The sequence below is a fragment of the Medicago sativa genome, chromosome 6, assembly GCF_051527215.1.
Source record: "Medicago sativa cultivar Bolivia chromosome 6, Bolivia_mono, whole genome shotgun sequence".
Taxonomy (NCBI): domain Eukaryota; kingdom Viridiplantae; phylum Streptophyta; class Magnoliopsida; order Fabales; family Fabaceae; genus Medicago; species Medicago sativa.
In genome coordinates, this window is record NC_140754.1 from 10,445,022 (window position 1) to 10,472,318 (window position 27,297).

A 27,297-nucleotide genomic window follows, 5' to 3' on the forward strand; every position below is an offset into this window, starting at 1 on the left:
CAAGAGTACTCTAAATATTGTATTATGGTTTATAATTATCTATCATTTTACAATCTATCCTTCCAATATAATATTTTGTCAAATACGTTACTGAACCCCCGTGCGAAGCACGGGTTTGTAACTAGTTTCAACTTAAAAAGTTATCAGACAACATACCAACCCACTAATATCTGCTTCAACTTTTGACTAGATTAGGTGATCTCCGTCCAAAAGAAAAGGTAGATTAGGTTATGATTACTGCTTGTTCTTTTCTTTTTTAAATAGTGAACAGAAAAATATAAATTTATTTACCAAAATGGAAGAGAAAAAGATTTGGACACCTCCGAAGTTTGAGCTAGTTTATGATGAGGTACAATCCAATGTATGAGAGTTAGATTAAAAATTCCACCCTGAAAATTGAATCCAGATCCACAATAAACATGTAGGTTAGTATTTAAATTGTATCGGAGTTCCATGGTGTTTGATTATGCACCATTATGAAATTTGTGGTGGAGATACAATTAATTGGTCACGGATTTAAATAATATTCATTTAAGCATACAAGTATAAATAAATAAAAAATATAAAAAAGAATTAAATAACATTTATTTTTGAAATAATTAAATCACATACATTTAAATAATATTTATTTTTGAAATAATTAAATCACATGCATTTATGAGTGTGTTGGACTATCAACTTCACAATTAATCACTCCACCTTATCCCAAGACGCGTGTTTAGAAAGTTGTGGACCGTCAATATAGAATTAAGGGCACATCACCCTCAAGAAGGGCCCAAACGGCCCTAGGCTTTCCCTCCGAAGGGCGTCACCTCAAAAGGCTTCTACAAACATCTAAACGCTCTGAACACGCCTTAGGACCCAAGTTGTTTGGAGGTTAAGTCACGGAAATAAAAGTCCACGAAAGACTATAAATACTCCTCTTAAGATCATTCTCAAGACATCACTTAAAAAGGCTAAATTCTAGTTTCTGATATTGTACTCATTGCACGTACACGTGTGTTTTGGGATTGGGACTATATAAGTATTTGATAAAAAAAAAAAAAAAAATCACTCTACTGATCTCTCACTCGTCCTCCAAAATCTCCATTTCGCTCCTGTTTGGATTATATAATCTGAAACATTTCTATATTATTTCGGATTATATCATCTGAATCCTCTAACAACTCAGAAAACACCTTCAAATTACCATTGTTCTTCCAATTCTTGTTTCAAAACGGTTCAGAAAATAGAATCTGAAAACAATATTAATAGTTATGATTATATAATTTGAACTGTTTCAAACCCCATCAAACCAGCTTCTAAATACACTTATACGCTATATGTTGTCACATTTTAGATTATATAATCCAGATGCCTAAAATATATGTTCGAATTATATAATTCGAACTGTATAAATACATATGCTGAACCTGTTTGTGACAATGAACACACTTTTATGAAAAATTACGCTGATTTTGCGACACAAATGAGACCATAGTAGTGGCACAAATCAAACTGTAGGGTAGATGCCTCGACAGACAAAACAGCTATTAACTACATGAGACTAATTGGGAGATTTGAACTAACTGAAGGTTAGTTGAAACTATCCTTTAATAAGATATTTAACAAACCAAATGCTTCAGACGAAGAAGTCGAATAAACTATCCGTTTTGGTCTAGTTTTTAAAACATTGGCAAAAAGTGAATGTTCAAACTTTTCTTAAGGGATGATTTTACAATGAGAAAACTAGGTTATACTTCTCATTCAGAATTTTTTTTTGCATACCTTTTATGTACACTGGTAATGAATGTTTAACTTTTATGCTTAAGGGATGATTTTACAATGAGAAAACTAGGTTATACTTCTCATTCAGAATTTTTTTTTGCATACCTTTTATGTACACTGGTAATGAATGTTTAACTTTTATGTACACTGGTAATGAATGTTTAAAACTTCTTTATATAGTGATGATTTTACAATGATATAACCAATGAATACATACGAAATTTCTAAAGCCTCGCAAAAGAAAAATGAAAGAAGTCAGATTGCAGACTGCACAACTAGCAGCACCAATACTTACCCAACACCATTGTTTTTTTGTCTTCCATCTCCTTTTGAGAATTTTCTTCCTTCTGTTATGTGTTAAGTCATCCTCGGGCGCCACTTGAGGAGAGACTTTTCTGACAAAGCATTCATTTTCTTCATCACTACAAACAATTGGTTGATTCTTATATTGTGCATTAGAAGAGACACTTCTAACAAAACATTCATTATCATCACCACTACTAACAATAACATTCTTATCTTGTGCATGACACTCCTCCACTTTTTCAGCAATTCGTTCATCATATATGAGATAAACTGTTGTCCTCTTCACAACGAAACCGTTCTCAAAAATCACAACAAAATCCACTTTGTTTCCAGGTTCAATACTTGACACTACTCTCTGCCCTTCCTCGTCTTCAAAGGAAATTAACGCATCTCTCTTATAGAGCTGAATGGTGGCCTTTCTGTAATTTTTTACCAACAAGTTTATGAGGCCATCAGATGCTATGTTATCCGGGGTTGAAGAATAGACAATGCATATCATTATCGTCTTCAATATACGCCCTTCCATTTGAGGGACTTCAAAAGTTACAGAAGAACCTTCACAATTGAAAGTTACAGAAGAATCTTTGCCACAACCGTTCTCATCCATCTTCTGTAAAAGTGATAGCAAGCTCAATTTTTTTAAAACAATGTATTAATATGTTACTCAACAGTTAAAGATATAATTTTACTTCAGAAGATAACTAACTAATCATATTTGTTTTTAAATTTTTTTAAGAGTTTTGCATGAAAGAAAAAAAAAATTGGTTTCTTAAAACAGTCTGCCATTCCAGCTTAAAGTACCATACAAATTGATACAATAAGGTTAAGAATAAAGTGAGGGTTTCTTATTTTCTTTTGATATTTATGGCATGACAATAACATATTGTACCACTCAATAAAGTGTGCAGTGTGTGAGTGCTTGCAAATAATTTTGAAATATATGTTTACGATTATTCTAATGCGGAGCCTTGGCGCAACGATAAAGTTTTTGTCATGTGAGTGAAAGGTCACAGACTCATGTCCTTGGAACAACCTCTTGTGTAGAAACAGGGTAAGGCTCCGTACAATACATACAATACACAAAATGGTGGAACCCCTTCTCGGACCCTGCATATGTGGGAGGTTTGTGCACCAGACTGCCCTTTTTTCTATGTTTAGGATTCTGCTATTTTAATTTCTAAATAATTTACAGTAGCAAATAATAATATACACTACATTTACGTTAGATGTAATTATTTAACAATTATTACTGGCTTACAAGAAAGAATCGAAATGTAATAATATGAAAAATAATTAAACTACCAAAACAATGAGGCCGTGAATACTTAGGGAATAAGCAACTACCATAAGAGAGATGTTAGGAAACATGGTATCCATGGATGAAGGAGAGAAAAGCTTAATCAACTCTTTGTATTGATGGAAAAATGAATATTACACAATGAGAAAGTTAACCCACTTATGGGGAGGTTACACCTATATATACTAATAGGACTAGTACTCCTTGTAACTAAACTATGTATCTCTAATAGTCCCCCTCAAGTTGGAAGGTGTTCAAAACACTTCCAACTTGAAGTGAGAAAATACAAGGAAAGATGCCGGAAATACATCGGCTAAAAAAAATATCAAACAAGTGTTCATCCAACAAGAAGCAACCACAACTCAAGGTTGAACCAATTGAAGGAAGGAGCATCAAAGCAACGCTTAACCACCATCCGGTAGAAGCCAATATCAACAAAGCCAATTAAGGCACAACGCTTAACCATCAAGAGTTCTCAAGAACTCAAGATAGAAGCACAAGACAAGAAGAACAAGGATATCCAAAATCAATGATGATATCCAAAAAAGAAGTGCAAGGAAGGGCCATAGTCTACAATGGAAGGAGGTCATATACAAGACCAAGGTTCCAAAGATAAAAGTGATGCCCTCCGATGCCGAGCCGAGACAAGGAAAAACCAAATGCAACCGAGAAACCACAGGGCATGTCAACAACAACAAAATAACAATGAGCCAATGGAGATGCGTACTCATGAAATGTGTCTTCAAACCATAGAAAACCAATCCATGTGGATGCACTCAAACCATAGGCCAAATTCAATGCTTCCAATAATGAAGCTAAACCAAAAACTCCAAAGAAAAACCAATCAGATAATGCAACATGATAAACCAAATACCAAGGCACCATGAGCTGCAATGCTTCAACCTATATGCTCCAACCAACAGCAACCAAAGAATGGAATAAACCAAAAACTGTCTGCAATCTACAAAAGTGCACCTGCAGCAAGCTTAAGACAAATGCACACAACTAAGTCTCCATAAAGGGTAAAACCGAAGCACCAAATACTAGAGTAGAAGCTATCATGCATTGCCCAGCTTCATGGAACTACCAACAAGAGGTCAAAGAACACTCAAACTGCCAATAACAAGTACCAACTGATGAGGGGCAGCAACAATCAAAAGCTTCCAGCTAAGAACCCAACTCTGTCTTCACAATAGCCAACTTTAAACATTTCAATTTGTAACAGTGCATTGAAAGTAATGACTTGAATACATCTCCCAAGTAGTAATACCAACAAACCAGTAGGAGCAAGCCTTGTACTTTCAAACTTATCACAAACTAACCATAAGCATTGCATTGGCTTGAGTTCCGATTCATTTGAACCGAAGTATAAGGATATGGATTTGTATATTTCTTCAAATTGGGAATAACTCTTTTGTAGTAACAAAACCATACATATCAACAAAGAAATCCAAACCAAAATTATCTCCAATCATCATCATACAAGAACACTAACTATCAATTATCAGTCAAGTCTAAAACTGAAAGTATCAACCTCGGAACAAAATCTCAAACTGAAATTGGAGCGTCTTAACCGCACAAACCAAATTGGATAACTGATTAAGAATCAAGCTTGAAGAAAAGAAATCAAGAACCTGTAAGAATAGAGCACCAAATCTGCGCTTCTTGGCGCCAATCGCTTCAAAATAGAATCACAGAAACTGCAATCTCACCCACACCAATCGTCAATGCCGTCAAACTCTAAGCACATAGCAACATCGAAGACGGTAATGAAATTCTGATACAAATCAATCAATTTCGATCAATTGAACCAAAAACAAGATCCAGAACAAGATTTCAAGGTCAACTTGAATCATTATTTTGTTTTTCAACTGAGACTTTTTTACAAACACCTTGTGATCACAATAGTGACAAATAACAAGAACCAATTCGTAACACAATTTCCATGGCACATTAAAAAAAACGAAACACAAGAGGAAGATTGGAATCGCAAACTGTAGAATTGAAAAGAGATAGGAACCAGAAATGGAGGATTCAACTGATGGAAATGCGATAGAATTGCAATCGTAACACGAGAACCCTAAAATTTGAACAAAATGAAATTGCGACGAATCGTAAACTGAGAAGTATGAACGAACAAGGAAGATGAGGCAAGAGAAATTGAGATGCAGTTAGAAATGAATCTATCAAGCAAATCAAGAAAACGAACAAAATTTGAAGAAGAATATTCTGTAGAAAACGCAAGAGGAACAAAAAAAAACAGTTATGAATGGAAAGAAATTGAAGATGAGAAAATTTAGATTTTCTCGAGAAAATGCAGCGGAAAGTCCTTCAAGGAGGATACCAAATTTGCTCTGATACCATGTTAGGAAACATGGTATCCATGGATGAAGGAGAGAAAAGCTTAATCAACTCTTTGTATTGATGGAAAAATGAATTTTACACAATGAGAAAGTTAACCCACTTATGTGGAGGTTACACCTATATATACTAATAGGACTAGTACTCCTTGTAACTAAACTATGTATCTCTAATAAGAGAAACAGACAAACAGACAAACCTGTAAAATGTTTTCTTTTAGATTATTGGTGACTTTGCAATTCATTCCCATTTGTATTAGAAGGGACTTTAAGTAATCTTTTGATCCGGGAACGTGCAATTGACTGCAGCATTGAACTGATGCAGAAGTCTTCATAGTTGCTGAAGTTGATTCCAATTCCTTCGAAAGTGTGGCATATAAAGCATCCAAAATGACTTTTGCATCTTTAGAAAGTTGATGTTCTGAGCCACACTCTACCCATAGGCTTCGAAGCCTTGAAAGGTGGTTGGAAATTGATGATAGTTCCTGAGAGCTACTATGTGGTATATCTAAAGAAACAAGAGATGATGTGGCAGCAGATGTTTGAAACGGGGATGAAAGAGTACTTATTGGTGACATCCAAGACCAAATGATAGATGGAAATACATCGCGTGAGAATCCTTCGTAACCACACAAAGAGATATATCCAATACTTTTGATTTTACTACTGAAAATGGCACTCTTGTTATTGCAGTGTTATCTGCAAGCAGGGTGGTTAAGGATTCCATTTGTTCCAAGTCCTCCTCCAACTTGTCAATCTTTAAACAACCAGATAGAATGAGAGTTTTCAAAGATTTCAACTTATATATGCTTCTTGGGAGGTTACATAGGCCAATGCAATCTTCCAAATTTATCATATGAATTTTATTGAGATGTCCAATGCTAGAAGAAATCTCAGAAAGACTTGGACAATCTATGAGTACTAGCTTTTCAAGATTAGGCAAGTTTGAAAAGTCAGGGGTTTGTGTTAGATGATGACAGTGACTAAGATTAAGAATTTTCAACTTCTCCATCCTCTGCAACAACATAAACATTAAAGAGAAAATATAGGGAAGACGCTTTCAAATAATAAACGAATGCAACTACTATGTATCACTAACCTTAAACGTTGAAAGTAATATATTTACATTTTATTTGTCTCTATTTATTTCTAGTACCAACAATATACATTGGTTTAGTATTATTTTGGAAAAAAAATTCATAACAAGGAGACATTTTCGTAAATAATACTGTCATAGAAATTATGAAAACCAATGTCTAAAGATTTTGTTGATAGTTCAAATATATAAAATGTTAGCCTTTTTAATCAAATAGTCAAGATGGAGGTACTTTCTTTCCTTTTTTTCAACTACATTCAAAGCTCTTGCACAGTTAGATTGATTTAAATTAGAATTACAATTCGAGACTATTTGTTTAGATTTCATCCATAAATATGAAAATGAAAATAATTCATAACATGTGAAAAACTAAAATCAAAATCAATACCTGAGTCTCTTTCCACACAACTTTGATATTGCTGTTTTCTAACACAATGGAAACTAAATTTCCTTGATAAAAGTTTGTAGGAATGCATGATAAAGGAAATCCATTCCAAGAAAGCCATCTCAGATTTCTTGAAAGATATTCAAAACCGCCATCAAGTTGTACACCAGCGAGTTGAAGCAATCTGAGTTTTGTCATCTTCTCAAATGCTTTAGTACTATAACATTTTGCACTATCTCTTGGCAACTTCAAAGACAATCCCTCAACAGCTTTTGTTGCCTATCCAATAGAGCCGACCAGAATTTAAAACATGCAAAATTTATAGATACAAGGCCAGAAAAACTTGTAATTTAACCTATCTATAAGCTTCCTTGTGAGAAATCATAAACCGTGAAGCACAAAATGGTACACAACAAATTTTTTTATGTTCTTGTGATAGTCAACAAATCTTATTATGAATGTTAAAAACAGACTTATTTTGTTAGTTTTTCTTCTTTAAGCTATAGACATTCTAAATCAAGAATAAACAAAGGTATATGAAATTCTTACAACTTGTCCTGCTAATACACCATCAACATCCTCATGAAACCACAACCTGCTACGCTCCTCTGGCTCTTTCCGTGGTTTATCACAAATGATTTCTCTCCCCATATCCCGCAACAAATCATGCATTCTAAGCTTGTTTTTATAATCAATAGTTACCAAGCTTCGCTCAACAAGAACCCTTATTCCATCTTCTGCAAAACATCCGCAGCCATTTAATATATGTATAACATCATTTCGATCCATCCCAATAAAGAAACAAGCTATGTCGAGAAATATTTCTTTCTGGTAATCATCGTCTAAACCATCATAGCTTATTTTTATAACTTCTTTTGTACTTTGTCATTGGGAATTCCTTTTAGTTTTTCCAATACAAAATTCCATTCTGTTACCTCCCTCTCAAACAAATAGCGCCCAAGAACTTCTAGAGCTAGCGGCAACCCCCCAGAGTACATTACGACATTTTTGGAAATTTCAGCAAATTCTTCTCTAGGACTCACTTGCTTGAATGCATGCCAATTAAAGAGCTCAGATGATTCGCTTTCATCCATTTCTTTGTTTGAATATACTTTGTCAACTCTATTCCCTCTAAGTAAGTCCATGTTTCTTGTAGTGATAATTATTCTACTCCCTGAACCAAACCAATTACGACTTCCACACAAAGCATCCAGCTGCTCCAACTCATCCACATCATCAAGTATAATAAGTACTCTCTTATGATAAAGTCTATCCTTTAGTGTACTTTTCCCTGAATCAATTGTTAATCTTGGTTGTCATGCCTTTGAGGGTATCAGATAGAAGTTGCTCTTGTAAAGCCACTTGTCCAGTGGGTTGCTCCCAAACTTCCCTAATATTTGCAAGGAAACTCCTACCATCAAAATTGCGACCAATTTTGTTGTAAATAGCTTTGGCTAAGGTAGTTTTACCAATACCTCCCATACCCCACATTCCTAGTAGTAGAACGTCATTTGATCGTTCGAGGTCTAGGCATTGAATCACATCTTGCACTCGAGATTCGACTCCCACTTGATTATCAGCAATGAACATGTCTGTCTTGTCAAGAAAACATGTAATTTTTTCAACAATATCTTTGATTGCATCACTTTCATTCCTACAAAAAATAGGCCGAAGAAAAGTTGAACATATAAATATAATTTAAAAGGAAGAAATAAGTAATTCTGAATATTGTAAAAATCTATTTCAAGAATTTGATTGTAATATTGAAATACAATTTGCATTGGCAACGCTACTTTAATTTATTTAACATCTTAATAAATTGCACACTTTAAATAAATTCCACTGCGATACCTAGGGAAAAGGGCCCCTTGTAGTTTAGAATTTGATCGGAACTTAATTAATAATATCTAAGTAATGATTATACATTTATATCAACCAGAACGTGAACCGAGTAATTCCAATCAATTCAACCGTTGAGGGGATGGGAAGGTCAACTTGTTTGAGCTAAGAGTTAAATTTTTTAGAAGAGCTTGGGTTGATACCTGAACAAAGAAGAAAAATAGTAACCTAACAACTAACTACTATCTTACGCAATTAAAAAAATAACCATTGGTGCCTGTTTTTTTTTTTTAGAATCAGAAAATTTTATTACGACGCGAGTGTGTAAGCAGCACAACAACACGCAAACGGCACAATACAAACTGAGTCTCTGATATACCAGAAGACCAGAACCAAAAAACAGCCAACCAGCAAGCAAACACCAGACAGAAAAAACGAAAAAAGCAAGGAAAAAAACGCCCCAGCCGCTGCTGTCCCGGACCTGAGGCTGCCATATACCAAGGCCTGCTAACCTGACACAGATAGTAGCAGAAAAACAGGCATACCCCAGCCTCAAAACTCCAAAAAACACCTACACCGGAAACCTAACGTAAAAGGCACTGTTTTGGATTCCAGCACCATTCATAAAACAAACAAGCCGGCCCCTTGACGCGACTCAAAGTCCATCTCTACGACAGAACCTTGATTGCTTCCACCATCTCCTCCACGTTACAATTAATGTTGTTAAAGATACGGTCATTTCTTGCCCTCCAAATACTCCAAACTGCCGCATGCCAAATTAACCGGTAACCATTTCGAATTTTCTTGTTGCTTGCACTACCATGCCAACATTCCCAATGAATGAAGGGATTGGGAGGTGACAGAAAATTAAAACCCAGCCAACCAAACAAACCCTCCCACACCCCTGTAGCAAACTCACAGTGGAGAATTAAGTGCTTTGTCGATTCAACATTCCCATCACACAACACACAATTCAAGGAAGCCTCGGTAGGTAACACGTGCCTATAAGATATGTTCTCCTTCGTTGGAATCCTAACATGGAGTAACTTCCACGAGAAGGCCACCACTTTGGAAGGTGCCTTACTCTTCCAAAGATTTGAAAACACCCTCCGTTGGTCATCCGTAACTGTTCGCTCCTCAAGCAACAATCCCTCCAACTTCTTGTACATTGATTTGACCGTAAAACAGCCCTCCTCATCCAACCTCCACCGCCATGCATCCTCCTCTTGTGTCCGTGTAAAACCTACCAAATCCTCCAAAAGCTCCTGAACCAAGGTTTCCTCCCACACAAACAAAGGCCGCCTCCACGAAAACAGCCAATGACTATCCGGATAAGTGTCATCTTCGAGCTCACCTATTTTAGCCTCCTTTTGGTTTGAAAGAGAAAAAAGCCGAGGATACTTGTGACGGAAAGCGACCTCACCCCTCCACACCACCTCCCAGAAACTAGTAGTATCAGCATTCCCTAGCTTTCTAATCAATTCTGAGTTGAACCAGTTTGCTTCATCCATACTGACAATGTCTCTCCACCACATTGAAACATGCGAAGGCCAAACATACTCCTCCCTCTCTAAGACACCAAGTATCCCTCTCCCGTATTTTTCTACCAAAACCTCCTTCCACAAGGCACTACCTTCTTGGATTAGCCTCCAACGCCACTTTGCTAGTAAGCTAAAATTAACCGCTCTAATGTCCCTCACCCCTAACCCACCATCCTTTTACGGTTTACACACTAAACTCCATTTCACCCAATTAACCTTCCTCCCACCCTCCACACCACCCCAAAGAAACTCCGGTTGAATTCTCACTATCCTCCTCCACACCTTTACCGGAATCTTCAAAAAAGAAAGATAAAATATCGGAATAGAATTCAACACCGAATTTAGAAGCACAATCCTTCCTCCAAGGCTAATGAATTTATTTCCCCAATTATTAAGTCTACGGGATAATAGATCCAAAAGCGGTTGCCAAGTCAAAGCTCTACCCGGATTTGCTCCCACCGGTAAGCCTTCAAACCGGAAGCCATTTCGAAACCCCTCAACAAAGCTTTCAAGGTCCAAAGATTCTCCACCGTAGGCTTCCCTATACAAGTAGTGTCATCCGCATATTGGAGATGCGATAGTACCATACCATCCCTCTTAAATCGAAAACCTTCGAATAAATTCAAGTTTACCGCATTTCTCATCAAACCGCTAAAGCCTTCCGCTACCACAAGGAACAAAAAAGGAGCAAGTGGGTCTCCTTGCTTTAGCCCCCTTTTAATATTGATCTCCTCCGTCGGACTCCCATTCACAAGAATTGACATACTCCCCCCACAAACACACCCCTTCATCCACCTCACCCATTTCGCACAAAAGCCTAATCTCCCCAACATATACTCCAAAAAACACCACTCCACCGAGTCATATGCTTTTTCGAAGTCTACCTTAAGAATTAAACACTCCTTCTTAGCTCTCCTTGCGAAATCCACCAATTCATTAACCACCAACACTCCATCCACCAAGTTTCTACCCTTAATAAAAGCCGATTGGGAATTTGAAATGATTGAGTCCATCACTTTAGCCAACCTTCTTACTAGAACCTTTGAAAGGATTTTATACAAGCATCCAAGCAAGGAAATTGGTCTAAAATCTTTGAGTTCCAAAGGTGAGTGAATCTTTGGAATTAAAGCCACAAAATAAGCCAACAAGCTTTTTGGCAATACCTCATTAGCATGAAATTGATCAAACATGATTCTAATTTCATTCTTCAATAAATACCAAAACTCTTTGACAAAAGCAAAATTAAAGCCGTCCAGCCCCGGGCTCTTATCGCCGTCGCATTCCATCACAACCTCCTCAATCTCACATAAGTCAAAAGGAACCACCAACAACTCGTTTTGCTCCTCCGACAATCTCTCAAAGGGAACACCATCAATCCTTGGCCGCACCTCATCACTAGTTGTCGTATGCCTTGTGAAGAAATCCACCACCTCCCGTCTAACCTCCGTAGGAGATTGAACCCACCCTTCACCCACCTTGAGAGCACGGATGGCATTCTTACTACTTCGCGCCTTGACACATTTGTGAAAAAATTTGGAGTTTTCATCCCCCTCCTTTAGCCACTTAATCCTAGATCTTTGCGCCACCATCGCATCTCTAGCCTTCAAAAGTCTCCAAATCTCCACAAACTTTGCCTTACGACCTTGGACTTCCGGCTCCGTCAAACCAAGCTCTTCTCCTTTCCTATCTAACTCGTCAATCTCCTCCACCAACAACCTCACTATCTCTTCCAACTCCCCATACTCCTCATTGTGCCACACTTTGATACCCGCTTTGGTGCCTGTTTACCTACCGATTGGTTTAACATCTCCAATTTAGAAGCACTTTAATGGTTGAATTAATTACCTGGAATTTAGAACTACGATGGCAGCAAGGCCGGCAACCTCATGGAGCACATCTCTCCATTTCAAGGAAGCGTCTTTCCTATTCGAAATTCTGTTCAAGAGACTTTGAAATGCTTTTCCAAACTCGCCGGTTTGGTGACGTACCTCGGAGGGATCAACATCGTAGAACACAGGCAGCACTATTTGTCCTACGGTTCTCCGACAATCCATTATTTTCACCAATTCATCCAAACACCATTGTGAATCCGCATAGTTTCTTGAGAAAACAATAACAGAAATTTGAGACTCTCGGATTGCTCGCATTAGTGATGTTGAAATGTGATCTCCTCTCTGAAGTGAATCATCGTCCCTAAAAACAATAATTCCAGCATTTTGAAGAGAAGCATATAGATGTGAAATGAATGAAGCACGCGTGTCTTCCCCTCTAAAACTTAAGAACACGTCATAGCTCCTTAGTAATCCTTTGCTCATACTGTCTTTCCACATATCGTCTACAACTATAGAAGAAAAATCAATTTGATGCTTCAATAAGGTTAAATACTCTATATATATTCACTTAAAAACTATGACGTCTTCTAGAAGATATGCATAGATATAAGGTGACAAATCATTGCTACGCATAAATCAATAAAACTCTTCTAGAAGATCTAGAACCTTTGGTGCAAAGAAATTAAAAGTGTCAAACGCATATAGTATAAATATAAAAATCTAATAAATCAGAAAATTATGCAATAAATACTATAATAAATATACTGATTATAAATATGAAAATCGTGATAATTTTATGGCACTTGGGATATTCTCTACCTTTCTTAAGTTCATCCTCCTTCTTCTTAAGCTTGGTTTGGTAATTTTGGTAAGAAAGAAAGTTCCATGGATTAAGTTTTGCACTTTTTCGTACAAGCTGTCGAACCTCTCTCATGTAATGCTCCAACCTCTCTGTCTCTTCTCTTGGTCGATCCGACAAATTGTTGTAATGTTTGATTTCTTCAACCAAAGGAACCAAATTTTTTAAGTTCTTTTCAACCCTGGAATTAAACTCTTGAGCCTTGGTGACTGATATAATCCTCTCAGCCACAGTTCGAAGAGAAGCTCTACTCACTTGATCTTCCATAACTATGCCAAGATAGCTTAAGATCAAAACTCTCTTGTCTGCCTACAACAGCCAAAGTATATTGTTCTGTTTTACTGTTCCTGTGGAATCAAATGTATTTATGTTTTCTAAATGCTAACAACACTCAAAGTGTATGAGGGGGTGTTGATAGAAATGAGATTAAGGGCAAGCAGATTATTCTAATCTGTCCGCGTCTGGGTGGAGTAAGTAGTGCCACTAAAAAAATAAATAAATAAATCAGATAAATCAGATTGATTATTTTGATCTGTCCACATATGGATGCATGAATTGAACACAAAGGGATTTGATTAATCGAAGGTGCGCGGAACACGGGTAATATCTTGCTGCCTTCGGTCATGTATACAAGGAACAATTGACTTTTTAGATTTATAGAATAACAGTAGAAACTCTTTAATTTAATGCTCGGTAAATTAATAAACTCTCTAAAATAATAAATTTGTCCGGTCCCGACTTGGACCAATGTAAAAAATTGAAAAACTCGATAAAATAATAAGATAATAATTTTTCGGGAGATCCCTTTATAATTTTCAGTCCCAAGAAAATCATAATTTAATAATTCATAGAAACTGAAAAAAAAATATATTAAGAATACATTGAACACATTTGTTCCTCTTGTTTACATTTACTGTACTTCAAAAGTCATTATTGATTTCCAATGCATATGAACACAGTAGTTACTAATTTACGTTGAGTCACAAGTTTCGCTGCAACGTAATTCTAAGAGGCATAGACTAATTTGTCTTTTTGTTTGGTATGTACAGTATAATTACTTAAAAACTCTTTAAATTAATAATTATTAATTTATCGATAAATTAATAACTCTCTAAATTAATAAATTTCTCCGGTCCTGACATTATTAATTTATAGAGTTTTAACTGTACTCAGTTTAGAATTTAGAATATAGACCAGATACATTAATTATTCAGTGAATCTAAAAAGTCAAATCATTTCTTTTAAATAAGACCGGAGAGAGTATTATGTGTGAAGCTTTTTCAACTAAATTTGCGTTTTTTTCAACTTAAAGTCATCATAAGAGCTGATCAACTAAATTTACGTTTTTTTTATATATTTCAAATAGAGAAATAGATACCAACGATCATATCTCACAAACGTGAATTTAACTCGTTGTCATCAAGATTTCTTTCATAGATGATCTCTAAGTATATTCGTAAGTATTTTTTTTAAGTGAGCATCAAAACCTAACTCATCCTAAAAGTTTTACAATAAAAGAATAGAGAAATAGACATAAATAGAAGACCGTCTGATTTAAAAGAGAAAAAAGTTATAAAAACGGAGATAAATAAAATATTAGAACACTTTTTATCCACGTAATTTAAAAATAGGATCCACTAATATATATCATATTTTGGTTTGGTTTAATTAAAAAAAATGAACTTAATAAAAAAAAATTTTACACATGATCCTACTAGTTTTATCTAATCTGAGACTCTTAACAAATTTCAAGACTCCGAACAGAATACCTCACTCCTCATTATACATTTGTTACCAAGCTAGCATAACCAAGCATCAATATTTCAAAACTACCGTTAGCACACCAATATGATGTTCCACCAAATGCACATCATTAATGCAAAAAAAATTGCAGAGATCGAGGAAAACCAATCTATCCATATAGCCAACAACATTCCAGCATAATATGTACTCTAATAGCTGATTCCAAATCAATACAAAGTGGCACCAAATGGTTAAAACCGCCGCAGAATTTTGTTTCATCAAGAAATACCTTTGTTGATGGTTGCTACAAATTGCCTCCTCTTCATAAATCATTATTTCTTCCCATTAAACAATAGGATCCATTGAATTTTCATTCCCTCATGATATAAATAGTAGTATGGCCAAATCAGTGCAAACTGAGATTTCTTGACAATTGTTGAAAGCACTACAATGAAATAATTTGCCAACCATTATACACAAGAATATTGTAGCACATCATACTCAATTAAATCTAACTAGCCAACCATTATACACAAGAATGTTGTTGAATGAGAAGTTAGCCTATTTATGCACTGCCACATAACATAACTAACCAAGTTTCATATGCAAGCCAAATTTCCTGCACCACCCTCTAAAAAATATAATGCGACAGAAACAATGAGTTCAAATGTACACATATGAAATGAAAAAAAAAAAAAACTAACTTTGTCGCGTCCAAAAGTCCACCTCAGGGTAAATTTATGACGACCGTGTTGAAATTGAGGGCCTAACTCATCCTTACCCGGCTTGTAAGGTGCGGAGTGCCTCCTCTTTATAAACTCGTCTGAAGAGTCATATCTATCCGATGTGAGAATAAATCCACCACCTGGAGACTGCAATAACGGCAAATCAAAGGCCGCAATTTAGGCGATTAGGGGCGAACCGCAATAAAGGCAGAACTTCAAACAGACCGAAAATGGACTACTGAGAACATGGAGTTTAATAGAAATCAATTTTTAATAGAAATAAATTTTTATGAGGGATAATCAATTTTTATGACGAAAAATTATATCTCTTATTGTTGAGTGACATTAATATATCTTTCAAATAAACTGAGTCTATTTTCACTTTTACAGAATATGGATGAGAATGGGTATGGTGAAGACTCTTTTAACTTTCAATTGTGAAGGTTCTTCTGTACCTTTTAAAGTCCCTCAAATGGAAGGGCGTATGTTGAAGACAATAAAGATAAGCATTGTCTATTCTTCAACCCTGGATAACATAACATCAGATGGCCTCACAAATTTGTTGGTAAAAAATAACACAAAGGCCACCATTCAGCTCTATAAGAGAGAAACATTAATCTCCTTTGAAGACGAGGAGGGGCAGAGAGTATTATTAAGTATTGAACCTGGAAATAAAGTGGAGTTTGTTGTTGTTTTTGAGAACAGTTTCATTGTGAAGAGGACGACAGTTTATCTCATATATGATGAGCCGATTGCTGAAAAGGCGGAGGAGTGTCATGGACAAGATAAGAATGTTATTGTTAGTAGTGGTGATGATAATGAATGTTTTGTTAGAAGTGTCTCTTCTAATGCACAATATAAGAATCAACCAATTGTTTGTAGTGATGAAGAAAATGAATGCTTGGTCACTCCTCAAGTGGCGCCCATGGATGACTTTACAGATAACAGAAGGACGGACATTCTCAGAAGGCTTCTGAAGGATTGGGTCGTGGGGTAAGTCAAGATGACATCCACGTAATCTCTTAATGAAGTTTGTAGTATGGATTTATTTATTTTTTTACTATTTTCAGATTATTTTTTATCATTTGTATGTTTTGTATTTCACAATTATGTTTCAAAATATCAAATGTTATGGCTTAAGCTTTTCCTTTATTTTAATAATTATGTCATGAAATTTTATCTATTATTTTTAAAAAATCACAAAAGAATTTGTTTATGTTGTTTATGTATTTGATACCACAAGAGTAACTATCTTCAATATACGAACGACCAACACAATATGATACAGTGCATCCTTTGTAAGTTGACAATGAATTGCTACTTTGTGGTCTGAACCAGAAGAATCTTTTGTTCTCTTTGTCGCACACTTTTTTTTTATGGGAATGGGAGGGGTCGTTTACTTGTTTTGCAGCAGTTGCAATGCCTATAACTGATCTGCTATCTGTAGTGAATAAACTTTATTTTCTCCCTATGATTTTCAGTTTTTTTACCTTAGAGAACTTCTCATCAAGGTTGCTCCTCAAAGTTTTGTTTTGTATATTAATTTCCCAATAGAAAAAATCTTGTGCAAGTATGGGCACAAGTTACGAACATCTCTATATAAAGTAATGTTTAGTAGATGTGACAATAATAAAATGCCTCTGTTTTTATCTTTTAAATCTTAGTAATGTTTAGCTCGGCAATTAAAAAAATTTAGACTATATTCAAATTAATTATTTTTAATGTAAGTGAAAAATAAAATTCATTAATAGGAACTGTTGTACGAAGGTGCATGACTTGGGGATTTCCGACCAAGCAGTTTTTATTGTAAGGAGTCAAGTGTTAACCTCAGAGACATGTGAATGAACTCTTTGCAAATCAAATAATTGGCAGCTAGATTTGCTAACATGTGATGACTCATATGCAAGCCAAATATCTTTGAAAAACCTGATGTGGTATAAACAATTTTGTCTACAACAAACAAGTTTTTGATCCAATGTCTCTGAAAAACATCTGCCACTTCTCAAGAAGAGCTTGAATGTACGCATTTGGAAAAACCACAAATTGTGTAAAATAGAAGTACGCTTACGAGCAATTTATGCTGTCTGTAACGCCCCATTTTTATTCTAATATTTTAGTAGATGTGTGAATATTTTATATATGACTTTAATTGCTATATAAATGATTTTATGTGAAATATATGTTTTATATGATTTTTATATGAAATATGTTATGATGCAATTTTATTATATGAATATTGGGGTTGTGTATTATTTAAATGAATGTTGTTATTATTTGATAGAAATAATATGAGAAATAGAAATATTATAGAAATAGTATTTATTTTTGGTTAATGGGAATTAAGTGGAAATTAATAGAAATTAAGGGAGTTGGGTGAGAAAAGAAAAGAGAGATATTTTTGAAGTAAAAAGAAAGAAAAAGGGAGAGAAACATTTTCACGTGAAAACATTAGAAGAAAACCTGCTTTTGGAGAGAAAACCTAGAAGAGGCAAAGAGAGAGCTAGGAAGGAATCGATTGCGGTAGCTTGTCGTTTGGTGTTGCTGAATTAAGGTAAGGGTGGGATTCCTTTCAATAATCTTGATATATAATTTGAAAATTGATGAAATTGTTGTTCTTGAGTTTAGGGTTTGAGAGGTTATGTTAGATGATAATTTATGATAAAACATGTTGTTTAATTGTATGAATATAGGTTGTTTTACCCCTATGATGTATACTAAACCTGTAAACATTGTTCTAATTCATTTTGGGTGATTGGGGGATCAAAAATTGGGTTTTTGGAGTGAAAACTGGTCTTTCCCGTAAGCTGTGAATGTCCAAAATCGGGCCCCGAACTGCCAAAATCGGGCCCCGAATTCTGAGCTGATTTTTCAGCTTTGGTTCGACAAAAATCGGGCCCCGAACTGCCGAAATCGGGCCCCGATTTCCTGTCAGTCAAAACTGGAAAACACTCACTTTTTCGCCCGTTTCTGTTTTGAATTAGCTTTCGGTGTAAACATAAAAGTTGTAGATAATTGAGTTAGCTTTCTAATGGCCTTGGTTTGGAGTGGAAAAGATTTGTAGATTTTGAGTTATGATAAAAATAGTCCAAGTGGGTCTTTAGCAAAATTTAAGAAAACTTAGCATAACTAATCCCAAGTTAGTCCAAAAACTTATGGTTGGTTTCCCAACTTCAAACTTAAGTGTTAGGGCTTTAGTTGAGGTGTTTTATGGATATTTGACTTATGTTCTATTGATCAAAACTTAATTGCTTTTGGGGGATGTTTTAGACTTGAGCTGAATGTAATTGATTTATAAATATATGTTATGTTGTTGATTCCGTTGTTGACGTTGTTGTATCATCTAATGTCAAAGTTGGGGAGTGTGTCATAATTGTTTTAGGCACATATGTTGTTGTTGTAGTCGCTGTTGAAGTTGTATGTTGATATACACAAGTTGAGTCCATTTGCATACTCACATCTGTTGGGGGCTTATGCCCTGGAATGTTCATCATTCAACCCGTTGGGGGCTTATGCCCTGGAATGTTTATCATTCACCTGTTGGGGGCTTATGCCCTGGGATGCTTTAACCATCCAAATTGTTGGGGGCTTATGCCCTGGAATGCTTAGCATTCAACGCGCGTAGATTGGTACCACCTGCATGATGCATAGTTGTTGTTGTCGTAGCATTGTTGAGTCGTTGTTGTTGTCGTAGCATTGTTGAGTCGTTGTTGTCGTTGTAGCATTGTCGAGTTGTCGGTGTCGTTGTGGATAATGTTGTTGTTGTTGTTGTTGTGCCTTGTTGCTGAAATTAATTATGTTGTTGCTTATGTATTTATTTATATACTTTATTAATGATGCATGTTGTGATATGTTGTTGTTTTCATTAATTCGATGAATTATATATTATTATTATTGGATAAGTTTCTCACCCCTTCTGCGTATATGTTGCCTCGACCGTGGGTAATGTGCAGGTAATGATGGCTTGTAGGTTGATTGGCTCAAGTGTCTAGGGCTCTGATACATATTAGGATGGGGATCGTCGCGAGTGTCTTCTCATTTCTTTTATGTATCACATATTTTGGAAAGGACTTGCTATTAGAATAAAGTTGAATTATGTTGTGGCCTTTGTGCCAAGATTTTTATTGATGTTGAATTTGGTTAAATTTATATTTTAAAGAATTATTCCGCTGCAGTTTGTAAGATAATTTAAATGTTGGTATTTAAATAAATAGATATTTCCTATTCATGAAATTTTGATTAGCAGTGTGACACTCCGTTGTGTGGTTACTCTGATTAAATTAACTAATATTACGCTGTTGGGAGAACGGGGTGTTACAATTGGTATCAGAGCAGGTCGGTCCGTCCGGCCAATTAGTAGAGTCGTGTCGAGCCATGTAGAGTTGTTTGACAATTTATATTGTCTCAGTTGTGCTGATTTTTGTTGTTATGTAGATTAGAGCGCTGGAGGCTGCGAATATTATCTGTTACAAGAGAAATAGAATGGCTGGAAGAAACGATGCTGCGGTGGCTGCTGCATTGGAAGCTGTGGCCCAAGCTATAGGACAACAACATAATGCTGGTGCTGGTGTTAATGCTGATGTAAGAATGTTGGAGGCCTTTCTGAGGAATCATCCTCCTATTTTCAAAGGAAGGTACGACCCTGACGGAGCACAGACATGGCTCAAAGAGGTTGAAAGAGTTTTCAGGGTTATGCAATGCACTGATGACCAGAAGGTGCGTTTTGGTACGCACATGCTAGCTGAGGAAGCTGATGACTGGTGGGTGAGTCTCTTACCTGAATTAGAGCAAGGTGATGCAGCTGTGACTTGGGCCGTGTTTAGGAGAGAGTTCCTAAACAGATATTTCCCTGAGGATGTTCGCGGAAGAAAAGAGATTGAGTTCCTTGAGCTGAAGCAAGGAAACATGTCGGTGACAGAGTATGCAGCCAAGTTTGTGGAGCTGGCTCAGTTCTATCCACACTATACTGGAGACAATGCTGAATTTTCTAAGTGCATAAAGTTTGAGAATGGTTTGCGTGCTGATATTAAGCGAGCCATTGGTTATCAGCAGATCCGTGACTTTTCTGCTTTGGTGAGCAGATGCAGAATCTATGAAGATGATACCAAAGCTCACTACAAGGTGATGAGTGACCGTAGGGGTAAGGGACAGCAGAGTCGTCCGAAGCCTTACAGTGCCCCTGCTGACAAGGGCAAACAGAGGATGCCTGAGGAAAGGAGACCCAAAGGAAGAAATGTTCAAGCTGAGATAGTTTGTTACAAGTGTGGTGAGAAAGGCCACAAGAGTAATGCATGTACTCAACAGGATGAGAAGAAGTGTCATCGTTGTGGCAAGAAAGGACATATGATGGCTGAGTGCAAGCGCGGTGACATGGTTTGTTTCAATTGTGATGAAGAGGGTCACATTAGTTCTCAGTGCAAGAATCCTAAGAAGACTCAGACTAGTGGAAAAGTGTTTGCATTGACCGGTACACAAACGGCTAATGAAGATCGACTTATCAGAGGTACTTGTTTCTTTAATGGTACTCCTTTAATTGCTATTATTGATACTGGTGCTACACATTGTTTCATTGCTGTTGATTGTGCAAATAAGTTGGGTCTAGTTATGTCAAGTATGCCTGTGGAAATGGTTGTTGAAACTCCAGCTAAGGGTTCAGTAATCACTTCTCTCGTTTGTCAGAGTTGTCCTATATCCATGTATGGTAGGGATTTTGAAGTTGATATGGTATGTTTGCCGTTGACGGGTATGGATGTGATTCTTGGTATGAACTGGTTGGAATACAACCATGTGCATATTAATTGTTTTAGGAAGACGGTGTACTTTTCTTCTGCTGAAGAAGAGGGTGGAGCAGAATTTTTATCTACCAAGCAACTGAAGCAGTTAGAACATGATGGAGACTTGATGTTTTCCTTGATGGCGTATCTGTCTGTAGAGAACCAGTCGATAATTGATAAATTGCCCGTTGTGAATGAATTTCCTGAAGTTTTCCCTGATGAGATTCCAGATGTGCCACCAGAAAGGGAGGTTGAATTTTCGATCGATCTTGTGCCGGGTACGAAGCCTGTGTCGATGGCTCCTTACCGTATGTCAGCCTCCGAGTTGGTAGAATTGAAGAAGCAGTTGGAAGAATTGCTTGATAAGAAGTTTGTAAGACCGAGTGTCTCACCTTGGGGAGCGCCGGTATTGTTGGTGAAGAAGAAAGATGGTAGCATGAGATTGTGCATAGATTACCGTCAGTTGAATAAAGTGACGATAAAGAATAGGTATCCACTTCCGAGAATTGACGATTTGATGGATCAGCTAGTGGGTGCACGTGTGTTTAGTAAAATTGATTTGAGGTCAGGTTACCATCAGATTAAGGTGAAGGATGAAGATATGCAAAAGACGGCATTTAGGACACGGTATGGACACTATGAATATAAAGTGATGCCTTTCGGTGTTACTAATGCGCCTAGAGTGTTCATGGAGTATATGAACAGAATTTTTCATGCTTTTCTAGATAAATTTGTTGTTGTGTTTATTGACGATATTTTGATTTATTCTAAGACTGAAGAAGAGCATGCAGAACATTTGAAGATTGTTTTACAGGTGCTGAAAGAAAAGAAATTGTATGCAAAACTATCAAAGTGCGAGTTCTGGTTAAGTGAAGTAAGTTTTCTTGGCCATATTATTTCTGGTAGTGGTATTGCAGTTGACCCGTCGAAAGTAGAAGCGGTATCGCAATGGGAGACTCCTAAGTCAGTTACGGAGATCAGAAGTTTTCTTGGTTTGGCTGGTTATTACAGAAGATTTATCGAAGGATTTTCGAAGTTGGCACTTCCATTGACTCAGTTGACCTGTAAAGGTAAAGCTTTTATGTGGGATGCTCAGTGTGAGAATAATTTCAATGAGTTGAAGCGAAGATTGACGACGGCTCCAATTTTGATTTTACCAGAGCCGGATAAACCTTTTGTTGTATATTGTGATGCGTCCAAGTTAGGCTTAGGTGGTGTGCTTATGCAAGATGGCAAGGTAGTGGCTTATGCTTCAAGACAATTGAGAATACATGAGAAGAATTATCCTACACATGATTTAGAGTTGGCTGCTGTGGTTTTTGTGTTGAAAATTTGGAGACACTATTTGTACGGTTCCAGATTTGAAGTGTTTAGTGATCATAAGAGTCTGAAATATTTATTTGATCAAAAAGAGTTGAATATGAGGCAGAGAAGGTGGCTTGAGTTGTTAAAAGATTATGATTTTGGCTTGAATTATCATCCGGGTAAAGCCAATGTGGTTGCAGATGCCTTGAGTAGGAAAACATTGCACATGTCGGCTATGATGGTGAAAGAATTTGAATTGCTGGAACAGTTTAGAGACTTAAGCCTTGTTTGTGAATTGGCACCTCAGAGTGTGCAGTTGGGTATGTTGAAAATTAATAATGATTTCTTGAAGAGTATCAAAGAAGCCCAAGAGGTTGATGTGAAATTTGTAGACTTGATGGTTGCTAGTAATCAGAATGCAGAAGGTGATTTTCAGGTTGATGATCAAGGAGTGTTGAGATTCCGAGGCAGGATTTGTATCCCTGATAACGATGAATTGAAAAAGTTGATTTTAGAAGAGAGTCACAGAAGTAGCTTGAGTATCCATCCGGGAGCTACAAAGATGTATCATGACTTGAAGAAACTGTTTTGGTGGTCTGGATTGAAGCGTGATGTCGCACAATTTGTTTATGCAAGTTTGACTTGTCAGAAATCGAAAGTTGAACATCAGAAGCCTGCTGGTTTGTTGACACCATTAGATGTGCCGGAATGGAAATGGGATAGCATCTCCATGGACTTTGTGACGAGTTTACCAAACACGCAAAGAGGGCATGATGCCATTTGGGTTATTGTCGATAGATTGACGAAGTCGGCACACTTCATTCCGATTAATATCACCTATTCAGTAACTCAGTTGGCGGAGATCTATATTCATAATATTGTGAAGTTGCATGGTGTCCCATCGAGTATTGTGTCGGATAGGGATCCGAGGTTCACTTCGAGATTTTGGAAGAGCTTGCAAGAAGCTTTGGGCTCTCAGTTGAAGTTGAGTTCAGCGTATCATCCGCAAACAGATGGTCAGTCAGAAAGAACGATTCAATCATTAGAAGACTTGTTGAGGGTGTGTGTACTTGAGCAAGGTGGAGCTTGGGACAGCCACCTACCATTGATAGAGTTCACGTACAACAATAGTTACCACTCGAGTATTAGTATGGCACCTTTCGAAGCTTTATATGGTCGAAGGTGTAGGACTCCTTTATGTTGGTTTGAGTCCGGTGAAAGTATTGTGTTGGGGCCTGAAATAGTTCAGCAGACTACGGAAAAGGTCAAGATGATAAGAGAGCATATGAAAGCGTCGCAGAGTCGACAGAAGAGCTATCATGACAAGCGTAGGAAGGACCTTGAGTTTCAAGAGGGTGACCATGTGTTCTTGAGAGTCACTCCTATGACCGGTGTGGGTCGTGCATTGAAGTCCAAGAAGTTGACTCCGAAGTTTATTGGTCCTTATCAAATATCTGAGAGAATTGGCACAGTGGCTTATAGAGTTGGTTTGCCACCACATCTTTCGAACTTGCATGATGTGTTTCATGTGTCGCAACTTCGGAAGTATGTAGCGGATCCTTCACATGTCATTCCTAGAGATGATGTGCAAGTTAGAGACAACCTTACGGTAGAAACTTTACCTTTGAGGATTGATGATCGCAAGGTGAAGACGTTGAGAGGCAAGGAGATACCTCTAGTGAGAGTTGTTTGGGGGGGAGCAGCTGGTGAAAGTCTTACTTGGGAGTTGGAGAGTAAGATGCAGGAGTCTTATCCTGAGTTGTTTACTTGAGGTAATATTTCGAGGACGAAATTCTATAAGTTGGGGAGAGTTGTAACGCCCCATTTTTATTCTAATATTTTAGTAGATGTGTGAATATTTTATATATGACTTTAATTGCTATATAAATGATTTTATGTGAAATATATGTTTTATATGATTTTTATATGAAATATGTTATGATGCAATTTTATTATATGAATATTGGGGTTGTGTATTATTTAAATGAATGTTGTTATTATTTGATAGAAATAATATGAGAAATAGAAATATTATAGAAATAGTATTTATTTTTGGTTAATGGGAATTAAGTGGAAATTAATAGAAATTAAGGGAGTTGGGTGAGAAAAGAAAAGAGAGATATTTTTGAAGTAAAAAGAAAGAAAAAGGGAGAGAAACATTTTCACGTGAAAACATTAGAAAAAAACCTGCTTTTGGAGAGAAAACCTAGAAGAGGCAAAGAGAGAGCTAGGAAGGAATCGATTGCGGTAGCTTGTCGTTTGGTGTTGCTGAATTAAGGTAAGGGTGGGATTCCTTTCAATAATCTTGATATATAATTTGAAAATTGATGAAATTGTTGTTCTTGAGTTTAGGGTTTGAGAGGTTATGTTAGATGATAATTTATGATAAAACATGTTGTTTAATTGTATGAATATAGGTTGTTTTACCCCTATGATGTATACTAAACCTGTAAACATTGTTCTAATTCATTTTGGGTGATTGGGGGATCAAAAATTGGGTTTTTGGAGTGAAAACTGGTCTTTCCCGTAAGCTGTGAATGTCCAAAATCGGGCCCCGAACTGCCAAAATCGGGCCCCGAATTCTGAGCTGATTTTTCAGCTTTGGTTCGACAAAAATCGGGCCCCGAACTGCCGAAATCGGGCCCCGATTTCCTGTCAGTCAAAACTGGAAAACACTCACTTTTTCTCCCGTTTCTGTTTTGAATTAGCTTTCGGTGTAAACATAAAAGTTGTAGATAATTGAGTTAGCTTTCTAATGGCCTTGGTTTGGAGTGGAAAAGATTTGTAGATTTTGAGTTATGATAAAAATAGTCCAAGTGGGTCTTTAGCAAAATTTAAGAAAACTTAGCATAACTAATCCCAAGTTAGTCCAAAAACTTATGGTTGGTTTCCCAACTTCAAACTTAAGTGTTAGGGCTTTAGTTGAGGTGTTTTATGGATATTTGACTTATGTTCTATTGATCAAAACTTAATTGCTTTTGGGGGATGTTTTAGACTTGAGCTGAATGTAATTGATTTATAAATATATGTTATGTTGTTGATTCCGTTGTTGACGTTGTTGTATCATCTAATGTCAAAGTTGGGGAGTGTGTCATAATTGTTTTAGGCACATATGTTGTTGTTGTAGTCGCTGTTGAAGTTGTATGTTGATATACACAAGTTGAGTCCATTTGCATACTCACATCTGTTGGGGGCTTATGCCCTGGAATGTTCATCATTCAACCCGTTGGGGGCTTATGCCCTGGAATGTTTATCATTCACCTGTTGGGGGCTTATGCCCTGGGATGCTTTAACCATCCAAATTGTTGGGGGCTTATGCCCTGGAATGCTTAGCATTCAACGCGCGTAGATTGGTACCACCTGCATGATGCATAGTTGTTGTTGTCGTAGCATTGTTGAGTAGTTGTTGTTGTCGTAGCATTGTTGAGTCGTTGTTGTTGTCGTAGCATTGTTGAGTCGTTGTTGTCGTTGTAGCATTGTCGAGTTGTCGGTGTCGTTGTGGATAATGTTGTTGTTGTTGTTGTTGTACCTTGTTGCTGAAATTAATTATGTTGTTGCTTATGTATTTATTTATATATTTTATTAATGATGCATGTTGTGATATGTTGTTGTTTTCATTAATTCGATGAATTATATATTATTATTATTGGATAAGTTTCTCACCCCTTCTGCGTATATGTTGCCTCGACCGTGGGTAATGTGCAGGTAATGATGGCTTGTAGGTTGATTGGCTCAAGTGTCTAGGGCTCTGATACATATTAGGATGGGGATCGTCGCGAGTGTCTTCTCATTTCTTTTATGTATCACATATTTTGGAAAGGACTTGCTATTAGAATAAAGTTGAATTATGTTGTGGCCTTTGTGCCAAGATTTTTATTGATGTTGAATTTGGTTAAATTTATATTTTAAAGAATTATTCCGCTGCAGTTTGTAAGATAATTTAAATGTTGGTATTTAAATAAATAGATATTTCCTATTCATGAAATTTTGATTAGCAGTGTGACACTCCGTTGTGTGGTTACTCTGATTAAATTAACTAATATTACGCTGTTGGGAGAACGGGGTGTTACACTGTCCGGAAGCGCATTTCTGTAAACTTTGATTTTCTTAGCAGCGAGGGTGAGGGGATAAATAGTGCCCGTAGTTCATTCAGGCCGGCCAACCCAAAATTAAGAAGTCGGAATATCAGAGTATTCAACCACTCCTGCTGGCTGCAAGATGGTTAAAAACAAATGTTGGGATATTATTTAGGACTACAGAAGTTTGCAAAGCAAGGTTGAAATGGTACGTTTAAATGCTATAGCTCATGGTATGGTAAGAATAGCTATTTGCTATTGAGCAAATCCTTCAGCATATATACAACTGTCAACCACATTTTCTTATCGAGCATCAATTTGCTTTTTTTTTTTTTTTTCATTTAGATTTTTATTTTAAATCACTTTTCTATGAGGGAAAATCAACTTTTACTCTC

At 36.6% G+C, this 27,297-nt stretch overlaps 1 protein-coding gene, 1 long non-coding RNA gene and 1 pseudogene across 3 annotated transcripts; 1 reads left to right on the plus strand and 2 right to left on the minus strand.

Annotated features, from left to right (window-relative positions):
- Nucleotides 1–1,921: 1,921 nt before the first annotated feature.
- Nucleotides 1,922–13,622, minus strand: LOC146912735 (disease resistance protein RPV1-like; annotated as a pseudogene). Its single transcript, XR_015016864.1, has 6 exons — nucleotides 13,243–13,622; nucleotides 12,437–12,932; nucleotides 7,761–8,865; nucleotides 7,215–7,490; nucleotides 5,931–6,745; nucleotides 1,922–2,683 (listed from the first exon to the last, which is right to left on the minus strand). The product of XR_015016864.1 is annotated as a disease resistance protein RPV1-like (transcript).
- Nucleotides 3,463–5,920, minus strand: LOC146912736 (uncharacterized). Its single transcript, XR_015016871.1, has 2 exons — nucleotides 5,005–5,920; nucleotides 3,463–4,355 (listed from the first exon to the last, which is right to left on the minus strand). It is a non-coding gene; the product is annotated as an uncharacterized LOC146912736 (long non-coding RNA).
- Nucleotides 13,623–16,153: 2,531 nt separating the features above from the next.
- LOC146912737 (uncharacterized) lies at nucleotides 16,154–16,797 on the plus strand. The gene has a single exon (XM_085720776.1). The coding sequence runs from the start codon at nucleotides 16,154–16,156 to the stop codon at nucleotides 16,745–16,747; it is 594 nt and encodes a 197-aa protein (XP_085576902.1). The 3' UTR covers nucleotides 16,748–16,797.
- Nucleotides 16,798–27,297: the final 10,500 nt, after the last annotated feature.